Source organism: Xiphophorus couchianus, chromosome 22, assembly GCF_001444195.1.
Source record: "Xiphophorus couchianus chromosome 22, X_couchianus-1.0, whole genome shotgun sequence".
Classification (NCBI taxonomy): domain Eukaryota; kingdom Metazoa; phylum Chordata; class Actinopteri; order Cyprinodontiformes; family Poeciliidae; genus Xiphophorus; species Xiphophorus couchianus.
Genome location: NC_040249.1, coordinates 2,565,840 through 2,592,737, shown reverse-complemented (window position 1 = coordinate 2,592,737; position 26,898 = coordinate 2,565,840). Strand labels below are relative to the sequence as shown.

General features: G+C 40.2%; 1 protein-coding gene across 5 annotated transcripts in view; it reads left to right on the top strand.

Annotated features, from left to right (window-relative positions):
- The window catches only part of wdpcp (WD repeat containing planar cell polarity effector), a 94,062-nt gene that overhangs the window by 34,085 nt on the left and 33,079 nt on the right, over nucleotides 1-26,898 (top strand). For all 5 annotated transcript variants that reach the window (XM_028007731.1, XM_028007730.1, XM_028007729.1 and 2 more), the window contains 6 exons: nucleotides 1,839-1,909; nucleotides 2,788-2,847; nucleotides 3,232-3,346; nucleotides 9,673-9,809; nucleotides 16,584-16,775; nucleotides 26,014-26,605. In XM_028007731.1, coding sequence (XP_027863532.1) covers nucleotides 1,839-1,909; nucleotides 2,788-2,847; nucleotides 3,232-3,346; nucleotides 9,673-9,809; nucleotides 16,584-16,775; nucleotides 26,014-26,605 — 1,167 coding nt within the window. The remainder of the gene's footprint in view (nucleotides 1-1,838; nucleotides 1,910-2,787; nucleotides 2,848-3,231; nucleotides 3,347-9,672; nucleotides 9,810-16,583; nucleotides 16,776-26,013; nucleotides 26,606-26,898) is intronic.

Below are 26,898 nucleotides of genomic sequence, written 5' to 3'. Positions count from 1 at the left end.
GTTGGAAGAAAACCTGCACTTTTCTCTCATGAGTCATAGAGATCACAAAGGCTTTGTTTGGCAGTCGTTGGACGGTCTTTGTGTTTTTCTGGTCAACAGTGGTTTGGGCCTTGCTTTTCCATGTTGCCAGACAAGTTTAGGTTTTTCTTGATTCTACAGGTTTGGTAATAAATAGACCTGGATGTGACAAAAACTTAGGCTAATTACGAATAATTTATGATTTGGCAAGGGGGACATTACAAATTCATATAGACTCAAGCTGGTTTTCCCTTTAATAAAAGAAAATAGTGTTTTGTACTTACTCAACTTATCTTTGTCTGATATGAAAATGTAAAAGATGTAAGTAGACGAATGCTTTTTAAGAACCACTGCATTTTAAAATGTAATTTAACCTATTCAGTAATACCTTTAAGAAGTTTTAGAAATATTTCCGATTATATAATGCTAAAATCTCAAAATACTCCCAGTTAAAGGTTCCATAATTAAGAAAGCTCTTGTCTTAGTTTACAATGCCTGATGATAAAATTGAAAATTAACCTTGCCAGTTTTTATAATTTTGTGATCAGTCGTTTGGTAAGAATAATCTGTCTCTTGTCATTACGTTTTATGGAAACTTTAATTAATCCTAGATTGTGTTTTTCATATTTCTTCTTACATAATCACAATTTTAAGAAAATCATGGATCCTATAATAAGAAGCCTTGATTCATGTTCATTTACACTCCCCACTATATGTATCGGCACCGATGGTAGGAGTGTCTAGAACACTTTTATTGCACTAGCGATGCTGAAAGTATAGAAAAATCTTTCATTTGAGTAGTTATAATATTTAGAAATAATTGCTTTCAACAAAAGTATCAGTAGCAAAATTATTGGCTTCCCTAAAAGTCTTGTAATGCACATCTGATTAAATCTTTTTTGTGTTTTCATGTATTACTTTTAAGTTGATAAGAGTTAATGTTAATTTCTAACGAGTAATCCATAACCCTGTTTTTCTTAGCCTAAAAACCTTTTTCTGTCCTACCTTCAGTAATGAACACGTGGGGTTTGCTCAACTCTAGTTTAATCGGAAACATGTCCTTCGGTCAGATAAGACTAAGGTTTAGCTTTATGGCAACAAACTCTCCAGCTGGGTCTGGCATGAGAGAAAGCATGAATATGTGGAGAAGTACCTCAGTATGGTGAAGGATCTGTGATGCTGTGGGCTATTTTGTCTTTCAAAGGCCCAGAGAACCTTGCTGGAGGGCACGGCATTGTGAACTCTTTGAAACACCAGAAAATTTCAAATGAAAACTCTGCATGTAAAATGAAAACAAGTCGGCGGCAAAACAATTATCCCTATCAGTACAGAAATGGTTGATATGGAGCAAAATCAGTCTTCTTAGTCCGAGAAGTATCTTGTATGATTATCGTAGCTAATTGCTGCTGGATAGTCTAAAGGATTTGAATGGGGAGTGACTCGAATAGTAATCAATTTGTATCTGTTCAGAAGACAAAGAAATCAGCTAAACTTCACCTTCAAACCATTTTGAGGAATAAAACCAACTAAACCTTAACTATTTCTGCACTCATTGCACCTTTTTGGTCTCATTCAGACTGTAAAAACTGAGCCAGTTTATTTGGGTCTATTTTAGTTCCTTTAACACCTGCCATCTCTGCCTTCATCTTTTCATTCCACATCACCTTTATTCCACCTTTTTATGCTTACACTGCAACCAAGTTATTAAATTCTTTCCCCACATTCCCCGGGATTCCCAGGAGTGTTGTTTTAAAGAGTATCCCTCTCTCCTCTGCGATTAAACGATCAGTCACACGATCTCTCCACTCTCCCCTCCGTAGCTCGAGGCTATTCGCGGACCCCCAAGAACAGCCGGCCAGAGAAGCTGCGCGACTCGCTGAAGGAGTTGGAGGTAACCTCACTCCACCTCTCCAATACCCCACCACCACCACCACCCCTCTCTCCAGCTTCTTCTTCCTCCTCCCCTCTGGGGATTTTTGTCGTTTTCCCTTTCCGAAACGGCTGATTGATTAACAAATAGGGGCATTCTCTGTCTGCCTTCGCTCTTCCCCCGTCGTCCTCGTTTGTTCTCGTCTCTCCTTCTCTCCTTCTCCTCTCTCATCGCCTCTTTTTCGGCCGACCTCTGTCATCGGACGGGATATTTGAGGGGATCAGGGGGCCGCGGACTCCCTCCTCCCCTTTCTTTCCCTTCCTCCCTCCTTCTCTTCCACCTTCCTCATTCACCTCCTTCTCCTGTCTTCCCCTCTGTACTTGTGGCAGTACAGACCTAGCTTTGTTTGCTGGAACCTGTCTGTGGCTGTTATCCACACACACACACGCACTCACCCTACCCAGCCACCTCCCTCCTCTTACCCGTAACCATTGTCTGAAACCAGAAACACCCAGTACACCTCCTCTCTCTCCGACCTTCTCTCCTCCCATCCAATCACCCCAGCTGGGCCTGGAATGTTGCAGGAATGACTGACCTTACACTCACACACACACGCCTACTCACACTCACCCCCACACGCCCACACACACACATGCAAGCAAGCAGTGGTTACCTGCATCCGTTTCTCCCCTGCCCCCCCTGGACCCACCCCTCGGTTAGCAGGAACTGCTGGAGTGAGCACTTGTCGGGACAGGTATCTACTACCACAAACAGACAGTTTCCCTTTTGTTTTCAGTGTCTCTTTCAAACATTTTCCGGGGTTTTCTATAATTATTGCATTGTTGAAGCAAAGTTCTGTGCCCTCTTTGTCTTACACTTTCTCTATTATGTCCATTCAGGAGCTGCTGCAGAGCAACACCTGCGTTCACACCAGATGGAGAAGCAAGTACTGCTGCCAGGTACACACCCTTCCCAGCTCAGCACCCTCTGGGTTCACACAGACACACGCACCCACACACACACACAAGCACCTGTTAGTGCGCATCAGTGAAAGAGCTAAACTGGACAGTAAAATCAGCTAAGAGATTATTGTAAGCACATTATGGGAAACTAATATTACAATATTCCTTTAAGTCAAAAACCTTAAAAGCAAATCTGATCTTTTCTGTTTTTATTTTAAGCTCATCATAAATGTTTAAACCACCCTGCAGAAAACATACATCTTACCTAGTACATTACCTTTAACTAGGATATTCATTATGACAAGCCAAACATTTAAAAGCATTGCACCAAAATAAACTGGGATAAACGTTAACCTGTCAGCTCCATTGTGATGTATGCAGATGATGTTAAGCAATGGTGTGCTGGCAACTGTCACCCTAAAAGGACCTCAACTCGATCAAGTATGTGTAGACCGCACGTTAGTGGGTCGACTTCCTGCCAACACTGTGACTGATGGTGAGTTGTACCATGATTAAGAGTTTCTCATTTTCACTATTAAGCTGCGTATTACCATCCCAAGTCCACACAACCAAATAAAACCCAGAACTCAAAGATGGAATCAAATTAAGTCTTAGATCGTGATGAATACAGTTTTACCTATTTCTGCAGTACAGTCCATCCTTACAACTCAGTTTCCTACAAAAACTCACTTAAGGCTAATAGATAAAATGGTGGTGGACATAAACAGTAAAATGTCTTGACATACTATTACACTGAAAGCGAAAGCTTTACTTTCGCTCAGCTGCTGAGAGAATGTTGCAGAGTAAAGTGGAAACATATTCAGAAAATCCTGCCAAGAGAAACTATTGTGGTTGTGATTCTGCTAATCTAACCTGTTCTTGTTGAAAAGTTGTTACAACATTTGATAAAAATGAAAAAAAGACAAGTCTCCAATGTTTGGCTTTGCACAATATTTTTTGACAGATTCTCCAACAACAATGAAACAAGGTTGTTGCTGTTACCCTTCAATGGACTAAAGAATGATGATGACGCTTGGCTCTTCCTATACTGCTGTACTGAATCTCAACTTAAATTATGGCTAAAATGATTCACCCAAAAATCCTGAACATACACTGTAAACTCACAAAATTTTACCTAGCAAGTTTGGTCTATTTTTTAGTGCAAATTTCTTAGTTAACTTGAATTAAGACAAAACTAACTTACAAGTTACTTTTCAGCAAGTCATAGGAACATGTTTTAAGTCAATAATTACTTAATATTGATGAAAAAGTACTTTTTTGATTGGCAAATTATTTCACATATAACAATGCATTTTTCCCATGTTTTAAGTGAAATAATTTGTCAATAGGACTCTTTCATCAATATTAAGGAAATGTTGACCTAAAATAAGCTCCTATATCTTGCTGAAAAGTTAATTATTAGTTAGTTTGTTTTATTTCAAGTCAACTAAGATATTTGCATTAGAAACTAGAGTAAAGATACTTGGTAAGATTTTGTGTTTGTGTAGTGCACAATCAGTTTAATAAATTCTCAAGCTTTCAGTTTTTAGCAATGAATTTCATGGAGAAGCAGCATTCAGTTTTTATGCTCCACTTTTCTGGAAAAATTGTAGAAATATTCTACAATTGGGACATTAAATTTGTAGGTAATGCACAGTACTTTTTATTTTTACTAATAAATTGAGTTATTATGTGTCCTTATTCGTCCGAATGCTCATATTTATTTAAACACTTTTTTGGCTTTTTTTTTAAGCTGTTTTAATTCAAACTTTTGGTGTTTAAAAATCATCATCATCATCCACTCAGTTTCTCTCGACCCGTCGGTGTTGACTGCTTGCCTACACCTGCGCGCCCTCTGCATGCACTTCCACGTCCACCACACACTTCCCCACACTCTGTCACGCAATCGCTCTCTCACACAGGCGGCGACTCGCACCATAACAGGTGCCACAGGTGAGCCAGGCGACTCTTGCTAGCTAATTGCGGGCAAATCCTTTTGTGCTGCGTGTGTCCAGGGGCCTTCCCTTAAGAGCATCCATCAGTGTTTTTCCCTCCATCGCGCGTTACTCCAGGGAGCGCCGTGCACCCCCCCCACCTCACCTTCCCCTTGCTCTGGGCTCCCTCACTCTGCAGACCTGGCAGGAGAGAATAAGAGGCTGTGGACAACGGCCCAAATCTGCTAATTATTTCTTTCTTTCTGTATCAATTATTTGTTCATAACACCGCCCTCCCCACTTCCGCCTGGGGTCTCGAGACACTTGATAAAGCCCCCACAGTGCACACATAGCACACCCGTGTAATTACATACACACACATCCTTTTTCCCTTTTGCATAGGCCAACAAACACTTACTGTATGTCCACTTGCATTTACACACCTAAAAGAAAAAGACTTGCACACACTCAGGTACACACTCGCCTCCCACTGCGCTTCATTCAAAGCCTCAGAGGGCACTAATTATTAGAGTAATGGTTGTGAGAGGGTGGGTTCCGGGGATTTTGTGTACGCGTCCGTGTGTGTGTGGGACAGGGGGTTGTGGGGGGTTGCATTCAGATTGGGGTTCTCACATCTGCCACTTGTTAAATTAGGCTGAGACAATTAAAAGCAGAGAGCCAGACCAGATCGCAACATCCAACACATTTATCATTACTGGAACTGTTTACAATATCAACTGAGTTGTGATCCCTGTAGGTGTGTACGTGTGTGTATGTGTGCATAGGTGCGGGGGTGTGTGTGTGTGTTTGGGTGGTTATACCTACTAGAGTAGAACTTTCATTATTCAAATTAGAATTTACAATATTTTCAACTAACAAACATAAAAGAAAATATCCGTAGAGAGACAGGCACACACATCAGGTGAGTTTTGACCTGCTTGTTGGCAAAGTTCAGGATTGTAGCTGAGAGAGGAGACTTATTAAGATGGAAATCTAAAATATTTCAGTCGAGATGCACCGATCCCATCGGTCAAGATGCAGAAAAAAATGTATGTTAGTTGAGTTATTCAGAATGCAGAGTTGAGTGAATTCCTATTAGTGCTCATCTGTTCGCATTTACAATATAAAATGGTTGACGCTGTTTGGCATGGAAGTTTTTAAATAATTTAATCGGATAAAAAGAAATTTTAAAACCTAACCAGACCTTAAAATACTTTTTTTAAAGGGGAAGTATTATGTATTTTCTAGGCACATAATGCCATTTAATAGCACAATTAAGTAACTATTTTCCTTCAGTTTTTATAAAAATGCTACATATATCAAATATGACGTAAAAGCAATTTGACTACATGATTTAATGCCATGAAAATGAGTCTCTGTCTCTTTAAAAAACTCCTGATCTTTCTGAAACTTTGTTTTCAGGAAGTCATCCCAACAGCGCTCCTCTAATAACCCCAAATCAATGTTTTTACCAGCTTTGTACTGAGAAGTAGCTCGTAGAATGAGCTCAGCAGATGAGCAGTTCCACTTGATGTTTGCTAATTGCTGCTGCTGCTAGTCTGAAGGAGTGGGGGAGTTTTGGGGTAGGGCTGCTCTGTGAGGTGGAAGCTCGGAGGCTTGGAAACTGGAGTTCCGGTGAAGCTAGGTCCAGCCAGGCGTTTTGCACAGCTGAATGGTTGTCATGGAGATTTAAGGGTTTCTTAAACATGCATGAAAGAATCAAGGGCAACACTGAAGGTACAGTATGTTTATGATTAGGGAATAACAACATAACATGATGTAAAGCTCAAAGAAGTTGACTTCACATAGTACTGCCCCTTTAATGTTCTGACTGAAAAAAAACCTTGTAATTTTCTGTCATATCTGACACTGACATGATTTAGAAATTTTGCATGTATTGATTTACTTTCAATTGACTAAGCGTCACAGTTGTAGCTCAATCTGAAATTAAGCAGCACCAGGGTTTGCAATGGCAATTTATTTTCAACTTTGTAAAGCGGAAAGAGGTTGTGAGTTTTTGGATAAAGAAGAAAATCCCTTTTTCTCCAATTTGCACAGATTCAACCAAACTACAGACCGGTTTCTTTTTTTCTTTAAAGACTGAAACAAAAAGCCAGTCTGTTTTCTTTTTCTTTTTGGAAGTCGGTTCACTGTTCTGGTTTAAACTTTACAACCTGGAGGCCGGTTTAACCCTGTTGGAACAACGAGCTCCGATTGCATCACACCGAGTGGCAGATTACGAATATTCTACCGCATCAAAGTATTACAGGTTTCCATTGGCCGATGGCTGGGCCAAGTTGAGCATATGCTCCACGATTAAGCGTCCTTAAGTGATTTTTCATAGCAGGTTTCATTTCCCCATGTTTAAATGTGCTTTGCTTAAGCCCATTGGCCTCTTATGTCAACATGCTGCAGAGGAGATGGCATTAAATGGATTTAGGGGCTGTGTGTGTGCGGTTTTGTCTGTGTGTGCGCGATGAGATTGCTCTTTGCATCTGACTGGATGCATTTTGTGCATGTGTTGGTGTGAGTGAATGTGCATGCATAAAATATTGTTGCAGACCTCCAAGTGTAAATGCTTATGTAGCTTTCTGCCCATGTGACTACGTACACACCACAACGAGCTGCTTCAGTGTGTGTGTGGGGGTGTGTGTGTGTGTGTGTGCGTGAGTCTGGGAGCTGTTCGTTGATGGGTCACGCAATTTTGGCCCCTAATGCCAAATCAGCCACCTGGTCCCCAGATTGAACCGCGGCCTGGTTTGGAAAAGAATGGGATTATGCTTAATCCCGTTTATAAACACCCACGGAGATCAATACTAAACTGCATTTAACTTGATTCATCTGTAATCTATCACAAAGACGCTTACTATTGCATTAAATGTTGTTTCTAAAAGTTAAAGCTCGTTAATGGCCGTATGTTTTTTGTAACGGTTTAGTTTTGAACCAGTTCTTTACTGTATAATCCAACTGACAGACTCTGTTGACCTGATTTAAGATGCTAGGTTTTTTTTATGTTTTTTTTTTTTGTCAAGGCGTGTTTGCTCCACTCTCTTGAAAATTAACATATTAATTCAAAAATTTCCACACAACAGGATGATTCGAAGCGCAATCCCACCAATATCCTCCTGTTTATAAATACACACGGCACGGTTAATTGCCGGTTAGATGTTTAAATCTCGGGGTGCAGCCTCACCCGTTCAACTCAAAGCAGGATTTCTGAGAGACATGTGTAGCAACCCCCTTCTCACCCCTCCCCTCTTTTCCATTTAATTGGTTTCATAAACAGATTAATTTGAAGGAGAGGGTAGGGTACGGAGGGGGGGCTTAATTGGTAATCAGCGTTTCCATGCAGCTCCAGAAAGAGTTGAACAGGATCAAGTGTGTTCTTCTACTATTTAAAAGTGTGTGTTTTACAAAAAACACAGAAAAAGTTGGAGAGGAAAGAGGAAAACACGTGTATAAAGGAAGCAGAAAAAGTAAATGTTGGACACTGAACACTAACTAAACAGTGTAAACGTATACACAAGAATATTTATTAAAAAAGCAAAAAAAAAACAAAAACAGGGATCAAATCTGACCTAGAAGAAAGCCATAAGAGGTCATGTGCTGCAAAAGCCCTACTCACATGAAACAAAAAAAAAACTTTTTGGCCTATATTCTCAATACTTTGAGCCCAAACTAACACCACACTTAACCTCAAGTACTCAGTGGTGGTGGCCACATCATGCTGTGGGTATTCTTCTATTCAGCAAGGACAGGGAAGCTCATCAGAGTCGATAAATACAACTAAATTCAAGGCAGTCCTTGAAGAACACCTGTTGGGGGCTGAAAAAGACTTGGACAGAGACTCACTTTAAAAATGGAAAGTGACTCTTAGATATTCAGTGACAACTACGATGTAACGATGTAGATCAAAGCATATCTAGGTGTTAGAATGCGCCAAGTCAAGTTCAAGTTTATTTGTGTGGCACATTTCAGCAACAAGGCAGTTCAAAGTGCTTTGCGCCATAAAGACATAATACAATAAACAGTTATGAAACAAGCAATAAACATTACATTTTGTCAAAAGCCATCATCAAAATCACTTAGCAAATACACATCAAGTGTATTGATCAATGTTCCAGTTGTTATTAATCGAAGGTAGTTATAAACATGTGGGATTTTAGCCTTCATTTAAAGGATCTCCGTGTTTTGGAGGTTTTGCAGTTTTCTGGATGTTTGTTCCAGATTTGTGGTGCATAGAAGCCGAATGCTGCTTCTCCATGCTTAGTTCTGGTTCTGGGGATGCAGAGCAAACCAGAGCCAGAAGACCTGAGAGGTCTGGAAGGTTTATACAACAACAAGTCTTTAATGTACCGGTATGTTGATGCTAAACTGTTCTGTGATTTATAAAGTGTCAGAAGTCAATGTCCAGACCTAAATCCAATTGATAAACGTTGACGTAACTTTAAGATTTTACCCATTCTGATTGAGGTCAAGCTCAGCAGTGGAGAATTTGCAAATATTTCCGTCTTTAGAAGGAAACATATTAAAACTGTAATCCAAAAGACTTACAGCGGTAACTTTAGTGAAAAATGTTTCTACAAAGTATATTTGAAACAGGGTGTCAGGTTGCCATAGCAGCCACTACATTGTAATATTTTTGCAATAATACCTAAACAAAGCAAAAAGGACGAGTTGTAAATAGAAAGTTTTTAGATCTGGATGGATTATATCTGTTATTATTATCTTTTTTTAACCAATAAATATGGAAGTATATATTAATTCTCAGTAGCTGACTGTGCAAGGCGATCATATGGTTTCTGTAAGTGTCGTCTCTGCTGTGTAAAGCTGCTGTTGTCCTTTCAGTTTAGGGTAGTGATATTGAGTGTGGTGATGTCATTTCCAGCGGTGCTGAGCGATCGGCTGGTTCTGCTGTCCTTCCTGGAGCAGAGCCAGGTCGCCGGCGTCTACCTGAACAAGAAGAGCCAGGATTCCCTGGAGCCTGGCAGGCGAACAGACAAACTCTCATCTTCTGAAATCAAGGTACAGAAGGCCGCATTGATGTGTGTGTGTGTGTATGCGTGTATGTTTTCAGGTTGAATTTAGCGACCATAAAAGAGGAGGAGAAATCCAATGAGACAAAAAGGAAAGGTGTCATGTTTTTGTTCTCTATCCCTGGCCAGTTTTTATTTTTGTTGTTTCTTCATTTCACCTGATTTCCAACACCCTAAAGTTTTCTTTTGGATCACTATCACATGAAATCGGGTCAGGTTTGCCACAAAATTAAGCACCTAAAAAATTCTCCAAACACAAACCTACAAATTGTTCTAAAAAGTTATAAGCATCTAGTCTCAAAAGTGGCAGTAGTTTAAATTTGGGTGCTGTAGGGTTAAACAAAAGACCCAATACATGATGTTTCATTTATATAAAGTAGAGTTAGATGAACTAACAATCCATCTAACTACTTAAGAGTCGGGAGTTAGATACTCTTAGAATTAGTTGACTCAAAAATTTTCCTATTTTGTATTTCTGTGATTAATCTCAAACTTTCTGAATATCAAGTCAGCAGTTTTTGGAGATTGAAACTCAGAAATGTCCAATTTTCTTTCTAGAAAATTTCTGAGATTAATTTCAAAATTTTTTGTTTTGGCAGAAATTTACTTCCTCCTTTTTTTCTATTTTTTTTCTATGTACAATGGGCCTAAAATGCTACCTTATTAGTTACACTTTCAACTTCTAAAGAAAGAGTTAAATTGTTTCCTTACCCATTTAAAACCAAACATCTAAGAAAAAACTCTGGGTGTAAACTTAGTATGCAGTCACTCCTGCAAATATGTCATTTTTAGACAGAACAACCAGTTTGAGACCAGATGCAGTTATTTATATATAATATAATATAATATAATATAATATGATATAATATAATATAATATAATATAATATAATATAATATAATATAATATAATATATAAATATCAAAATATTTATATTTTGATATACCTTCAACTCTTTCATGTTTGTATTTCATTCTAGTCTGGATTGACTTTAATAGATGCTGGTAATAGATCTGATCAAGAGCAGCCCTCTTCTTCCCTAAAAACAGTCTCCTCCCTCTGTAGCTCCTAACAGCTAAACCAGGCATTATCACATTACTGCCAGGCCCTTTTCGTCAAGGTGTGTGTGTGGGAGACGTGCGCGCGTTTCCACGACGGCGTGTGTGCGTCAATGCAATCGTTCTCGCCAAGCGTCTGTTTCCAGAAGCAGAGTCCTGATAAGGCGCCACCTTCATCACCAGCACCACTCCATTCTGCGCACCAGTGTCAACGCACATGCACACGCCTGCATGTAACCTGCAACATACACACATGTGAGCGCGGAAACACTCTTCATCCCCACCCTCCACCGACAAGCACACACACACACACACGCCCACGCACAAACACATTGCCCTGGTCCAGTGGGCTAAGCTGGAAAAGGGAGAGTAGGGGGGGCTAAACTAATCCGGCCCACAGAAAGTGGTTTTTGATTATTGCTGACCAGCAAACGCCAGCAGAAAAAATAAAATAAAATTGAAGAGCAAGGAGATGGGTGGGGATTGAGGGGGGCATGAGGGTGGTACAGATAGAGTGTGTTATTAACCCAGTGATTTTTAGATATTTTTTCCCCCCCCTTCGTTTTCATTTCTAATCTGTCAGTGATCTCCTGTTCAGCTGTTCGGGGAAAAACTCTTTGTTCCCTTTATCATCACATGTTCTTCCATCATTCACAGGCATATTTTGTGTCCAAAGAAAATTCTGCCCCCCTCAGGGAGCAAGGAGGGCAGACATGGACCGCTGCATCTCAAATCTTCTCTACTCATACAAGGCAGCGCACCGATTCCTGCAAGTTCTTAGGCTTTTAACCCCTTTTCTGTGCTGATACATTCATTTGTAAAGAGATATTTTCATATTATTCCTTTTCCTGACAACATGCCTCTTTGGTGCCAGTTTAATGTGAACAGTAACATGTGTTTTTGTAAATATCCATTTATTATATATTCCAAAAATTAACTTTATCCGAGATCCCTTTTCTCCATGTTTGCTTTTTGTATTTTCTGGGGGGGTTTTCCAGCCATGTTCAAACTCCAGTCTTCCTTAATTTTTTAAAAAAAATACATTTTCATTACTCATTCTCACTCTTCATTACTCATGGAAAAACATAGTACCATCATGTGCTGCAAAAACACAAAATTTCACCATTGTCTAGTTTCTAGTGCAAATATCTTAGTACACTTGAAATAAGGCAAAGCTAACTAACTTTTCAGCAAGATATGGGAGCTTGTTTTAAGTTAAGAATTTATTAACATTAATTTAAAAACGCAGTTCCACTAGCAGATTATTTAACTTGGGAAAAATGGAGCCTTGGCGAAAATTCAAACTGGGAGACTCGACCAGCTTCACCACATCATCTAATCACTACGCCCAACCGCAGCCAATCCGGACCGGAGCTTCACGCCGCTCCAGCCAATCGTCGTCCAAAGACACCTTCAAAAGTCCGAGCTACCCTGGGGTCTTCCTGCTCGTCAGCCGTGCTTCGACCCACCTCCTCCCCTTCTCCACCTTCACCATGAGGGTCGTCCTCCAGGATCCCTTGTGCTCTTCCTCTCCAAGCTCCGCTCCACCACCAGTTTCGGTCCCGGGGGGAAGACTATCCCGAGCTCGCCGAGCAGACCGCCTGCTCACGGCGATCCTCGGCTCACGGTCTTCTGCCGGGTCCGAGCGCCAATGAAATTGTACCATTAAATCTTTTTAACTGCTATTTTCTTCTCTGTGTGAGTCTCTCCAGATTGAAATGTCTTTTAGCCTGTGGAGCTAGAACCTTTTCCTCAATATTAAGAAATTATTTGCTTAAAACAAGGTCTTGTATCTTGCTGAAAAGTTTCTTGTATGTTAGTTTTGTCTTATTTCAAGTGTACTGACATTTGAACTAGAATCTAGAAAAAAAAATACTTAGTAAGATGTTGTGTTTTTGCAGTGTGCAGAGTACCACCAGGTTGCTCTGACAACGCCACTCTTCGGTGTGGACGGTCTTACGGACAGAAGATTCTAATTAGCAGTTTTCAGCATCAGTGAGGTGTTTTCGATTCAGTTCTGAGAGAAAAAATAAAGAAGTCATAAATAACATAGTTATAAAATAGAGAAGAAACACTTTTCCAAATCAAATTATTTTCTGTATGAAACTTTTTAAACTAGTATTTATAGTAGGTAATATACTGTATGTATCATGTGTGTTAGAACAGAGTAACTAAAGTGTTTGCTTACTGTATCTTCTTGATTTGCAAAGGGCTCAGAATACAGAAAATAACATTATAACAACAAAGCTTTGTTGTTGCGCAACACCCCCCCCCCCTCCTTTCTGTCTCTACTCTCTCACTCTCGTACTTCCTCTTCTGAGAGGGGAGATGTGCTACCAGCTCTCCTTCTAACGGGTTAATTGAGTTTCCTAAATCTGCTGGGATTTACCCTGTCCAGAACTGAAGTAAACTCTGTTTAAGCTGGTTTCGAGAAACGATTCGCCTGGTTATCTGACGGCCTACATCCAGGTGTCCCACCCTTCTTCCCCCTGTGAATTAGCCAGACTGAGCAGCCTACAGCCAACTAGTTTCACAGAGCACACCTGTTAACGGTCGCTCGTTCTCTATTTTACAACTTGCATTTGTTATTGAACCAGGTAGGTTTTAGTAACTCGGGCGAGTCCCAAGGATGATGTTTTACATTTGGGCTACAGCAACCTAAAAACATTTTCCACTTTTCCTCTCCAGAATCAAACATCACAGCTATTTTACAACCATCAAAGAACTTTAAGATGACTCATTAACTGAATGTCCACAACATCTTTTAGATTTTCTTTATGCTAAATATTTTATTAGTAAGGCAGTTTTGCAAGGGTCAGTACAGCTTAATTCAGTAGCAGAAATAATCAAATAAGTAAAATCAATCATCTAGTCTATCTTTCCCTACTGCTGACACTGAGAACTAAAAAAGGGAACCTTTGAGAGAGACGGACGGAGTTTGGCGTTTCGAACCCCAGACCTGGCTTGATGATGAAGAAGGTGCTGCAGCAGGAGGAAGATGTTGATCGGCGAAGGCCAGGATCTCCGCAGGTCCGATGAGCTTCTTCTCCGCATGGATGCTGAGGTCACACAGGACTTGGTGCTGGCAGGAAAAAAGGCACCAGTTCTTCTTCCTTGTCTTTGTCTTCATCTTTGTCTTTGGGGTCAGAACCCAGCCGATGAGAGAAGTGCGATTCGAAGCCACAGATTGTGGGCCTGACGGGTTGGTCTCCATGAGCAGGACAGTCTCCGGCTCCGTGGCTCCGGCTCTTCTTCAGCTGCAGAGTTCTTTGTCCATCTCGATCTTGGCTCGAAGCTGCCCGGAGGATCCAACGAACGGTTCCTCTTTTGCACCCACCTTATATAGGGTTCATCTGTCTGCTTAGACAGATGATCTCATATCCGTCACTGTCTTAAGAGACATCATGTCATGATGTCTGTGCCAATGTCTCAGGGTTGCTCAACCTCCTGTTTCCATATAAGGTGCTGATCATCTCTGCTCTCCTGTTAGTTCCCCTTTTTCCCTTCCTGTCACCTTTCACCTACCATCTACCTCCAACATATCAGTGATGTTTAATTGCAGTTTTACAACCTTTTACACCATTTCAAGTTCAATGTCAAAATCACATTTATATCACATTTATTTTCTTCAGCTTCTCTGATTTAGCATTCATTTATAATTTTATAACCATAACTTATTAGTTACTCTTATTATGATCTTAATGTGAGTTATTACAGATGTTTTTCTGAAAAGAAACCAAGAATAATACATGATTCTAATTATTTACTACTAAAGTTACAGTTACTTGTTTTTCTTGTAAGTGTTCCCACAAATATAAGTGTAAGTATTATTACAAGTAAACCAATATTCATATAAGTATTTTACTTTGAATCTTATCCAATTACTAATAATGTTTAGATTTCATTCTTTAAAACTTTACCTTTAAACTAAGGAATAGTCTCAGCTATTTTTATAAATCTGCAGGCTGGAAACTTCCTCTTTTTCCAGGAAACCTGCTTTTCCTGTTTAATGACTCTTTCTGACTGACTATGATTTCTTATGATTAGATAGAAAAAAGTAGAATTAAAGCAAAGTTTGCATGAGACAAAAACAACACACACAACCAGATTTATTTTATTGACACCTAAGTCTACTGCTGGGCCTTGATGTCACTTGAGTGATTCATTTTAAAGATAACTTTATTTATTATTACTGTTAAACTAAAATCTCCAGCATGGGGAAGTGGGATGAGCTCGGATTTTCTTGACAGCTTGTGCATAAACAAGAAGTCTCACTGCAACATGAACTGCAGGTCTGTATGTGGTGTATTTTTGTCTGTTCTTCATTCAGTGAAGTTCCTTGCAGTGGGTAGAGTATCCGGAAATTTTACTCAAATAGCAACAGTTCATAACAGTATTACTCAAGTAAAAGTAAAAACCTCAAAACATTATCTTTCCGTTGACGTACGTAGTTACTATTCATCTCCTGCACATTGTTGTTGCTATAGCGCTGTACATAATATCTGTACTGCAAAGAATCTCTTCAACAACTGTAAAAATGAGCCAATCAGGTAAAGTGGCACGTATTCAAACTTTCAGTTCTAGTAAACCATTCAGTGATGCTCATAGTTTAAAGTAAAGGGGAACATTTTAGCTTAACAATATTTTGGTAAAATCCCCATGACATAAATTATTTAATTGTAGAAAAAGCTGATGTTGATGGATGTAACTTTTTAAAATAAAGCCATGTTGTTGAGATGGTCTATCTTGTTGACAAACAGAAATCAACAAGGTTTACTTCAGTATTTCACTTATCATGGGTCATGTTTTCTTGGTAAAAAGTCACCGATAATATCTTATGTTATGGCAATTGTCTTTTGCGGAAAAAGACAAATTACCACATGTGGCAAGAAGTTGCCTCTGCTCCTGAAATAAAAGTATAAAAGAAACTTTTTATGATCTTCTTTTTCTTACATTTTAACTCCCAATCAGGATTGGCTAAAATTGGCTTTGACAAGTGAAAGTGTTACAAACACCAGTCATCTTTAGTTGTTCTCTTTTTTTCTACCTGTTTGCCACTTCCTAACGACTCTTCTGCAGCATGTTAGAGGTCGGGTTCATGTGTGTGTATGTGCATGTAAGCCATTCATTCTGCTTCGTTCTGAATGTGATGATGAGGTCAAAGTGTAATTTCACCAGCTTTAAATCACCCGATGGTGTGTGTGTACATCTTTGAAAGCATTTTTTTAAACACCTTTTTGCTTCTGCTTGCAGTTACACATACATTTATGCACATACATGCACAAACTTACATATGTGTGTCTTTTGTGAGTGTGTGTGCTCCTCCAGACGCTTCCCTCCCACCCCCCTTAAGCGCCACGAGAGCTCATTACTGTGCGTCTCTTTGTTGTGGCCCGTAGAGCGTGGCGGACCTTCCTAAAAAATATGCACATCGCTAAAACAACAAGCCCACGCAGACATTAATAATGGAAGATAAAACACAACCTCAGACATCAACAAAAACAGAACGGGGGAAGGACAAGAGAGGCATCGGGGTCTGCAGCGGTGGAGGTGTCCACGCCCCGAGGTGTCCAAACAGCAGACCAGGAACGCAAATCCAAATGGATTAATAACTAACGACTTCCCCTGAAGATTTGTTTTGATTCTGCGGGCTTCTTGACCCCTTCTCAGTGCACGCGTGTATGTGTGTGTGCTCTTGCTTCTAGGTGATGTGTGTGGAGGTGGGCGGGCCGGGTGGAGGACTTCGCAGGCGCGTAGCTCTCAGCCGTCTCCAGGATGTGGCGCTCTGCTGGTGGACGCTGGACGAGCTCAGCGAGGGGATGTGGCCGTGGACTCCCGCAGACACGCACAAAAACAATCTGTTCCTGATAAGCTGCTCACCTACTGAAGGACTCAAGGTGCATGCACACCCCCGCACACCCCCCCCGCCCCCCTCCCACACACACACACACACACGCCCTGTATGTATCTATCATTTCAAACAAGAGAACCAGACAAGGCTTCTCAGTAGGACTGAATCGATTAATCGGATTCATCACGATGAGTCAATTATCGAAATAATTGTCAACTATTTAAGTAATCGATTAGTTGTTAATTGCAGTACACTGGCTTAGAAAAAGACCATTTGCTGAAGGAACAACACGGTCAGGACTGTAATTAAGACAGAACTGTCTGAAAAATATAAACAATTTGCATTTAAGATTAAAAAAAACTATATGCTGTATGTACTCCCAAAATTTCTCAAAGTAGTAGAAGTTGCTTAAGTTTATGAACAAAAGGCAACTTGTATATATATTTTTTTATGTATCAAAATAAAAAAAAGAGCCACTGCAGGTTGCAGACACCTGGAGTAGATTAATAAGACGTTCATAGACATGTGGACCAAAAAAGCGAACTCTGGTCCACTTCCAAACCTAGGTCAGATGCATATGCGAACTGACTGGAGACCGCTCCTAAAGCAGGAAGCAGACTGTAGCGTAGGGCATTATGGGTAAATACAACCAAAGCAAACAAGAGTCTAGCACTAGTGGGAGAAATGATTTGTGGTCTTTTACCAATAAAAAAGAGAAATCCTACAACTTCTGAAATGTGACATCACTCCATTTTTGTTTACATTTTGTGAAGAAGGAAGTGGCATTCAGTGTCTTCTTCAGAGCTTTCCATGTTGTTTCTTTCAATGGTTCTTAGTGCAGTGCCCCACATGTGTGTGTGGGTGGGGGGGACAGGTGTTTCAAAGGATTTGGTTGCTGTGACGCAGAGGAATGTGACAGCAAATCGCACCAACTGAAAATGTAACAAATATTGGAACATTGGTCCCAAATTGAACCGATTCTACTGGACTATGAGATGTTAAAACACCCTAAAAGTCGTAAACACTGGGGTAAAAAGTTGAACAATTACAATGTCAAGGTATGTAGTTGTTATAGCATTCACCTGTTTGCTTGACATTTTATGTGTAGTTATTGATGACTTCATGAAGACGAGGTTGATCATTTTCTTAAGTTTAGCTTTTTGTGTCCTCACCGTTGATTATCGGCTCACAGCATATTGAGCATAAGTTATTTTGAACTCAAGTGTTTCTGGTAAATGTTAAAAACACCAGACACAGTCAAAGCTATGAGACAACAAGCCTTAAAAAACCTTGAAACTGCAAAGTGGATGATAAAAGTTCTTAAATCAGAGGGTTTTTGATGCTTTTATTGCATTAATAACTACAGTTACATACATTTCCTCCAGACTCTGCACTGCAAAGAAAATAAAAGCTGCAGATTTGAGCCGAGACTCGTGTCGTCACGGATTGGGGATTGGAAGCGGTGTGTTAGTCACCTTAAGGGTGGTACGTCCGTTGCACCTCTGTGCATCACCATGTGAAATAAAAAAAAAAGAATGCCTACACGTTCCCCAGTTTCCTCACAAACGCACATTGGCTGGCCTGTGGCAAAACCGTATCCATGATGATGGATCAGGTCGGGATTGGCCTCGCGCCGAAATCACATGAAAGATCCCACGTTAACTCCGCCGCTCCCTGGTTAAGCAGATGCTAAATATTCACCAGAGCAGCAAGAGGGAAAGAGGGGTGGAGGGATCTGCATTAGCAACTGGATGCAGGACAAATAAATTCATGCAGGAGAGACCGAGGGAAGGTGTAGGAGGGAAAGGGGGCGCATGAATATGAAATAATCAAAGCAGATGTTGTTTGCTGCTTGTTGTTTTTTTGGGGGGGGGATGGCGCTCTACATTTATCAACCTCCTTCACCAAGTTTTAAGTCCTCTCCGTCTTCCTCCGACATCCCCCCCACCATCCTCCTCCTTTCCTTTCCCTTCCATCCTCGTCGCCTCAAGAACATTAAAGTCTGCGGCATCGCGTTCTAATGAAAGCGTTTGTTGTCATTTTTCAGATGCGCGGTGTGAAATTAAGCGAGCAGTTTATGTAAAAGCTGTGGCAGGAATCAAACGGCGGGAGACGCCAGCTACTTCAATCACTTCAAGCTCATATATATGTTCCTTTTGTTCAGTTCACTATCTGCAAGCGCTAAGCCAATTTTCTAGCCGGTCTCTCGGCATTTAAAAAAGTCAGATTTTTTCTTCTTTTTTTTTTTTTCTCTTTCATATGTGGTCTTAATTCGTAAACCCCCCTCCACCTCCACTCCACCACACAAACTCCCCATGCTGATAAATGGAGCCAAAAGCACAGAGTAAGGAGAGGTGAAAAGGAAAACATACAGTTTAATGCATGCGGTTAGCATTTTTAATCATTCTCTTTTCACCCTTCCCTCCATCATTTTTGTAAACAAATAAGCTTGCACAAAACATTTCCAGGAATTTCATGATTTAAGGGCTTTCTAAACAAAACAAACACATATTTTATATCTTCAGTTTTTTCCCTGTTTGTGATGTTGTTTTATCTGTGTTTTCATCATGTTTTCTGCACGTACCTACTCCTGCCATAAAATGAACAGAACGCAGAACTTTTTTGTCATTTTAAATTGGTTTATTTCAGAATCCAATGAACAGACAGACAACAAAATCAGTTGATGTCACTGTTCTCCCGTCCGTTGTTGCCGTATTTAGAAAAACTGTAATGGAAACACTATTTTCTTGCCACACCATTTTGTATACAGCAGCAACGCACTCATTTGTAGGAACTGGCCTCCTTGAACAATGTGCAGCTGGATTCACCAGGGCTCTCACAGCATGACAACTCATAGAAAGTTGTGTTATTCCAACCTGTTGAATCCACAACTCTTCTGTAAAATTACTGACTACAATCTCCCCAAAACGCCGGCGTTGTCGCTCCAACGCCTGAGTAAAACACCCTCCTCTCCTCTGATGGCTGACAGATGATGAGCACTACTTGCTGAAATCTGAACATATCTCGCATTTATGATGCTTTTATGACTTATTGCATAAACAACCTTATTCACGATCAATTGCATTTCTTATTTAATGGAAATTATGTCATTTCAAAGTTGTGCCTTTTGGACATTAGGCTAATATCAAAAATATTTTGAACACATTTGTAATGGAAATAGAGACATCTACTGACATAGCAGTCATGGTTTTAGACTGCGGTAGAAAGCCGGAGTACCTGGGATGTGAGTATTCTGCAAATATTGATGTGAGTTTTGTACTTCTCCTGGAAAAGAAGGGAAATAAAGCAAAACAAAATGCAGAGATGCATCAAAGCTTTTTGTACAGATAGATAGTTAAAGGTTTTTTGTATAGATTTTAGCCTATTTTGATTTCTCTTTTAGATCCACAAAGAATCAATAAGAACAGTTTGTAAAGTGTTTTATCTTGCTGTGAACTGTGAACACAGACAACGTTATGTTGGGCTTTGATATTTAAAATTAACAAAATTATGGAGGTGAAATTGTATCCTACCTTAATGTCCTATGTTGGTGATTTGCGAGGAACAGTAGTTCCTCCAGTGCTCCAGTATGTTCTGGAGCAGTGAATGCTGAGTGGGAAAAAAACTTCAAATTAAATGTTTATAAATGAAAATCAGATATTTAGAGAGGGAGCATATGCATCATTGTAGATCCGAAATGTCTCCATAAATATTCAGGATGATTGCTTTCTATTTTCTTGGATTATAATGTTTAATCTATTCACAGTAACAGTAGCATTATTTTATCTTTAAGGATGGTTTCTGTATTTAGCCAACTTTAATGAATGGATTCACGAGTTTGCTTTTCAGTAAAAGTTGTTCATATTTGTGGTCCTGTTTGTATAAAATGAAAAATGAAAGCAAATACGTTGTTAATAACAGACAAGTACTTTATGTACTACGAACTACTTTCCATTTGAATTTTGACGATCCAATTGTTCCACAAAATCACAGCAAATGGTCCTCATGCCGCACTCTGGCAATGTAGATCATTGCCATAACTATGAGATTTCCAAATCCAACACTTACCATGGCATAGCACTGAGGCTTAAAAGGATAAAACCTTTTCTGTTCAGCCATTCTGAACAAAAAACGTTCAGAGAAGTTGCCAAACTTGAACATGTCAACGAAAATATAGCTTCCTTTTGAATATCTTCTTTTTATTCTGACTTCATTTTGCTGAAAATAGTAAACTTTGAATCTTCTTGCTGCAAGGGCATCCACACTAAAGAGCGTTGTTGTTATTATGACTTGATAGTTTCAGTATGGTGTGTTCACGGACCACAGAAAATGTCAGGGTTTTTTTTTTAAACCCTGAATTGTTTAATTTTTCAGTACATCTCTTAACATGCAGAGGAGATCAAATCTGAATTAAAAAAACAACAACTTTTCTGTTGTTTTGAAGACGCTGCTCCTTTCCTTAGAGTTCAGTTCACGTTTTAGTGTTAAACTACGTACAAAACCCACATTTTTACCTGTTTCAGTCCTGTTGGTAATGTATTTTGAAACTAAAATGATTAAATTTAAAATAAAATTAAAAACAGGATGTAGAAATTGAAGTTCAGCAAGTCCTTTGGTAAGTAAATTTTGTTAAGTATGAAATCGAAGATGCAGAATAATGAGTCAGAATATGCTACAGTTTTGGATCTCCTAATACTCATAGGTAGCAGCTGCTAGAGAGAAGGTGTGGGGAATATTGTTTTTTTCTGTACTTCTGCTGTTCCAATGCATTTTCTCACATTGCTACCCCATCTCCAACCCTCTTTCCACATGCCCAAAACTTCCCCGTCCCACCCTGTGCCCCCCACCTCTCTCCACTCTCAACAAACCCTCATCCCTCCGGTCTCCTCCAAGTCCCTCCGTCTCTCTCCGTGCGTCTCTCCCCGTCTTTCTCTGCTCCGTGAGCTGGAAAATTGGCTTCAAAAGGCCACTGCTGTGAACAAGGGCCAGCCACACAGTTGGGCCCGTCCGCTTTATCTTTCACGCCACGGAGGGGGAGAAAGGGTGCCGGCGAGAAGGAGGGAGGAAGAATAGAGAAGAATAGTTTTGACCAGTCACTGAAACCAATAACCAGGAGAAAGCTACTTACTAGAGGTCTCTCTCTGCCTCTCTGTCTCCTTCTCCTCTCGTCTCCGCTCTCTTTGCATCTCTTCTCGCCGTGCCTTTCTCCGTTTCTTCCTTTCTCTTGCGCTTTGCCTCACAATTCTTTTTTATTTCCTCTTTCTTATCGTCTTTTGTGTACGTTTCCCTCTGTCTTCAATATTTTTTGTCCTTTTCTGACCTTAATCCTCCTTTTTCTACATTATACGCTTAGAATTATTTGATACGTTTCACATTCTCATTTTCAGCTAGAAGCTCAGGAGAGTTCACTGGCTGACAGAGCTTTAGCTGTGTGTATGCTTGTAATCTACTATGTAAATTGTAAAGAGAATATATGAAGAAGGTTTAATGCTTCCAGAGCTGATTTGTTTTTTTATTACCATAGTGCTAGAGTGCTATGCTGAAGTCATCTAACCCTTTGCAGTTTTTTTATTTTGCGAAATAACACCACAAACATCTCAATTTATTCAGATTTGGTTTGGTAGCCAAAGACATAGTAGCAGAGAATTGTAGAAAGAAAACTGTTTTTACCAAAAAAAAAAAAATTTTGAAAAGTGTAGCATTTACTCTGCTACTCCTAAACAAAAGCCAGTGCTATCATATGTAAAGTCACAAAATGTGGAAAACGTTATAGAGTTGTGAATAATTTTGCAAAGGCCTGTATAGTTTTTATTATTACTTAGAAACTGTGGAGTACTCATTACTTTTACAAATTTAGAGCACACTTAGAAAGTCCAGAGAAAACTTATATTTATCTAGCAACTCAGAACAGGGATTAGAACTTGGAAAACAGAAAAACTACCTTAGCAACTGCTTTTTAGACTCCCGTTCTTCCAACCCAGAAAAGAAATTAGACCAGAGGATACTTACTTATACTTATCTACCAACCCTGAGTAGGAGTATTTACTTTGGATCAACATTATTAGCTTTTTCTTCTTTTGCTCTTTCCTTTGGTTTATTTTGTTTGTATTTTCTTTTAAATCCTGTAAAGCACTTTGTATTGCCTTGTTACTGAAAATGTGCTATATAAATAAAATTACCTTTACCTTTATATCACTTTATATCTGTGGATTATTAATCATACAGACACGACTGGTTGTAGACTAAAATATTTACAGTAAGTAAGCTCATGTATCTCCTTAAAGCCTAAGAAGCTGTGAAATATTTTCTTTATTCGTTGAAAAAAAAAAAAAACAAAGGCTGGGATCATTTACAAACTACAAGTAACTACTGTTACTCCTGTTACTAGTAACTACTGCACGCAACTACAGTAGTTACTTAGCATACTCTTAGGTGTGCTAAGAGTGACCTGGTCCCCTCCAAAGGTCATCGGGACCGCTACAGTCTAAAATTGGGGATATTTAACATATTTGATTGTCTTGACTGAGAAAAAACGAGAACACAGCCTGTTGAATGTGACAGGTAGCCAATCAGAAAGTGAGGTGAAACATGGAAGGGAATCCAAAATACACAAGGCAAAACAACTGTCATGGCACACCAGAAAGTCTGGTGGATGTCAGAGACATTTTTTGCTATTTTACTCTGAATTAACTATAGTCCACAAACTATCGCCGTTGCTTCTTCCCAGTCGGCCGTGTTCGTTCACTCTGAACTCCCATTTGGTCTCGAGAGGTTTTGCGAGATTTTCTGTCTGACGTTTCAATGTTGGTGAGTGAAATTGGCTTGTGCGTGGTGTGTTGCTCCTGCTGTGTGACTCGACACCACAAACTGTTTTACCAACATTTTTTATCATCATGTACTGTATGTGGTCTCTCAGGTTTTGAAAATCAGACGACAATTTTAAAATCTTGCGATGAGAACCAAGCATTAGTGGGACTGAAATAGGTCCCACTAATGGGAAAGCTGACTGTGACAGCTTTCTGTTAGACTCAGTCAATGGGTCCTTTCCTGTAGTGTGCTTGAATGCTTGTTTATTCAATGCATATGTCGTTTTATCCCCACAGCAATGTAGCTCTCACAGGGATAGACCACCTTTTACCAGAATCGAGCCCCTCTTACCTGATGCCTCAAATAAACATACACATTGACACACAGCATTCACCCCCTGCGGAGCAGCAGGAGCTTGCTCTATGGGGATTATAGAGAAGGGAGGAAAAAAAGCTTTCGGGAGGACAGTCATCTGCTTCTTTCCTGCTGTAGACCATGGGCAAGGGGAAGCAGGCAGGGGGAAAAAAAGCTTTCCTCCTTCTAAGACTCTTTTTGGCAATGCCTGCCAAAAAACTGGGCCGAGCAGCTTTGCAAAAGGAAATGAAGGCAGGCAGGCAGCCGATCCCTCTTTCTGTCTACACGGCAAAAAAAAATGAGCTCATTTAGCCAAAGCTGCCACGGTCAATGCAAGGCTCTGATAGAGGCTTTGGTAAGGTGAAATCCCTTATAAAAGGCTCTGTTAGTGACTGTTGGACTGCTGTTTATCGCGGGCTGTTGTCTCCTCCTGCGGTTTCTGGTTCAAGGTGGGTGTTTCATCAAAAACCGTGACATGGACTGTCTTCTGAGCTGTCAGTTTCCTTAGCAGGGTTTTTGTGCCTGCAACCTGGTTGTAGTCCAGAGACAAGTAATCGTCATTCTGGATTTTCATCTTTGGCCAAAGACTCTGAGGTTTCCTTGTATATCACACGAAGCAGGTTTTATTTCGCTGTCATTTTCTAATGCTGAGCTCCTGGCTCCTTGCAGAGGTAAACAGTGGTGGTTGTTTATCACTTTGTGCCAAGCCGTGCCATGCCCAGGGAGAAGATGTTGTTGACCTTGAGTTAAAATAGAGCTCTTATCATTAGCTGTCTTGATTGACAGCAGGGTGTTTATGAGCAGTGTGGAAGACCTTGTTTTTGCTTAATCTCTTGGGGTTTAGAGCTGCTTCCAATAGGTGACTTGGTTCTATCTGTCATGCTCTCTCTTTCCTTTGGTCTTCTTCCTTTTTTGTTCAAAAACTGTAAATTTAGTAATAACATTACTCCATATAAATATAGAACTATACTATAACTACGTATGTTACTATACTATACTATACACGATATGGAAATGTCTGTATTGATTGCCTTGTCATGCTGACATGCACTTCAAAAGTTTAGTTTGGGGAATAATTAGTTGCAAACTATGGCTCACATTTACTGGAGTTACACCATATATGGTGTATGGTGTATAAAAGTGTATACAGTCTTTTATACACTTAAAGATTGTGTATGAAAGGCACAATCTTTTCTTTACACAGTCTGACATTATATTAGACTAAGCTTTTTCTGTCTTAGGCTGTTTTTATACCTCATAGTCCAGTAGACTCCGTTTGATTAGGGACCAAAGTTCCACCAAGTATTTTATTTTCAGCTGGTGCGGGTTAGTTTGACACTAACTGGATTTGGTTAGTGTCAAACTAACCAAATGAAGGAGGTGACACAAACACATCTGGAGAAGTCATAAGCACTACATTCTTCCTCACGAATTTTTTTTAAAAAAATGTTGTGATGCCAAATTTTAGCAGTTGTAGGATTTCTCTTTTGTCTTTGGTAAAAGACCTCAAGCCATTTTTCCTGCTAGCACTAGACTCTTGCGTTTGTTTTCATTGAATTTACCCAGTATGCCCTGCTCCATAATCCACTTAAAGCTTTTGGAGAAGCCTTGGTGTTCACATATGCATTTGACCTAAACATTGATGCGACTAGAAACCTAGTTCACTTTTTTGGTCCTCGTCAGAGTTCGATTACTCGTTCACACCTCCCCAAGCGAACTGGACTTTCTAGCAAATTAACTGGAATACGATTAAAGCGGACTGAAACTTTGTGTGACCCTTAAAACCCATAATCTGACTGTGTGACACCAGTTTTGTCTGAGAACTTTCTGATAACCAAATTGTTGCTTGATTAAAGTATGTTTATGAATAACTATCTTTGGCCAGGTTCAGAAGTGCAATTCTGCCTCTCTACATCTTTTATAAACACTCAAAAGTAATCCTGACTGGTTTCACCTCTAATCATTTTGCCACAACATGTATGGTGTAACCCAGGTCTTTTAGGGGGTAAAAAAACGTTTTGACAGGAATGATGTCCGTAGAAGCAAAATATGGAGAGCTCAGAGTTGGATTGAGACTTTAAATTATCTGAATCAAATTCTGTTTCTTGTTTTTTAAACCACAGGTCCTTTGCTCTGTCCGGACGACAGGCAACCCCCTGGACTGCTGCTTCAGCCATCTTCAGCACTACCAGATGCTGACAGTGGAGTTACCCGCAGGACCTCAAGGACTGTCCGCTGTTACCTGTGTGTATGAATGTGCACGAGGGCGCCTGCACCGCACATCCATCACTTCCATCCCTCTGCCATCACTTCCTCTCTCCTGCTCTCGTCACCCATGTGAGACCACTCTCCTCCTAGGCTTGAGGGACTCCTCCTTAGTGCTCTACGACCAGAGACGGGCGGTGTCGGTCTTGGCCTCCTGCCCTGTACCGCCCTCGTACATGGCCTGGCACCCTGCGGGGGCTGTTGCCATTATGGTGGGGGGACAGGAGGAAGTGATGTGCTTTGATGTGGGCTTGGCACCTTTAAACATGGCTCTGGTAGCAGAAGAAGCCGCTCCAGCAGCTACCTTGAGACTAACTCAGCACCTGAACTGCTCTGGAGGACTGGCTGGACTGCAGTGGGGAGCTGGTTTGGATGGTGGACCTGAGGGGACAGATACGCTGACTTTGGTCTTTAATGGAGGACCATTAGCTGCCTTGAAATTCAGACTAGGTAAGTAAACAAAAGATCTTTAGGGTGCATTCACAGCTGCCCTATTTAGTCCACTTTAATCCAACTCTAATTAATTTGCCTAGAAAATCCGGTTTGTTGGGGAGGTGTGAATGCGTAATGAAATGCTGATTCAGACCAATAAAAACCAACTCTAGTCCACAAACCCTAAAAACTAGGTCTTGATTTGGTTGAAGTGAACTCTGGTCCAGTTCCAATACATCGGAGAATGCCAAGTATTATCAGGAAGCGGGAAAGACATTTTGGATAAATACAATCAAAACAAACTCTTGAGT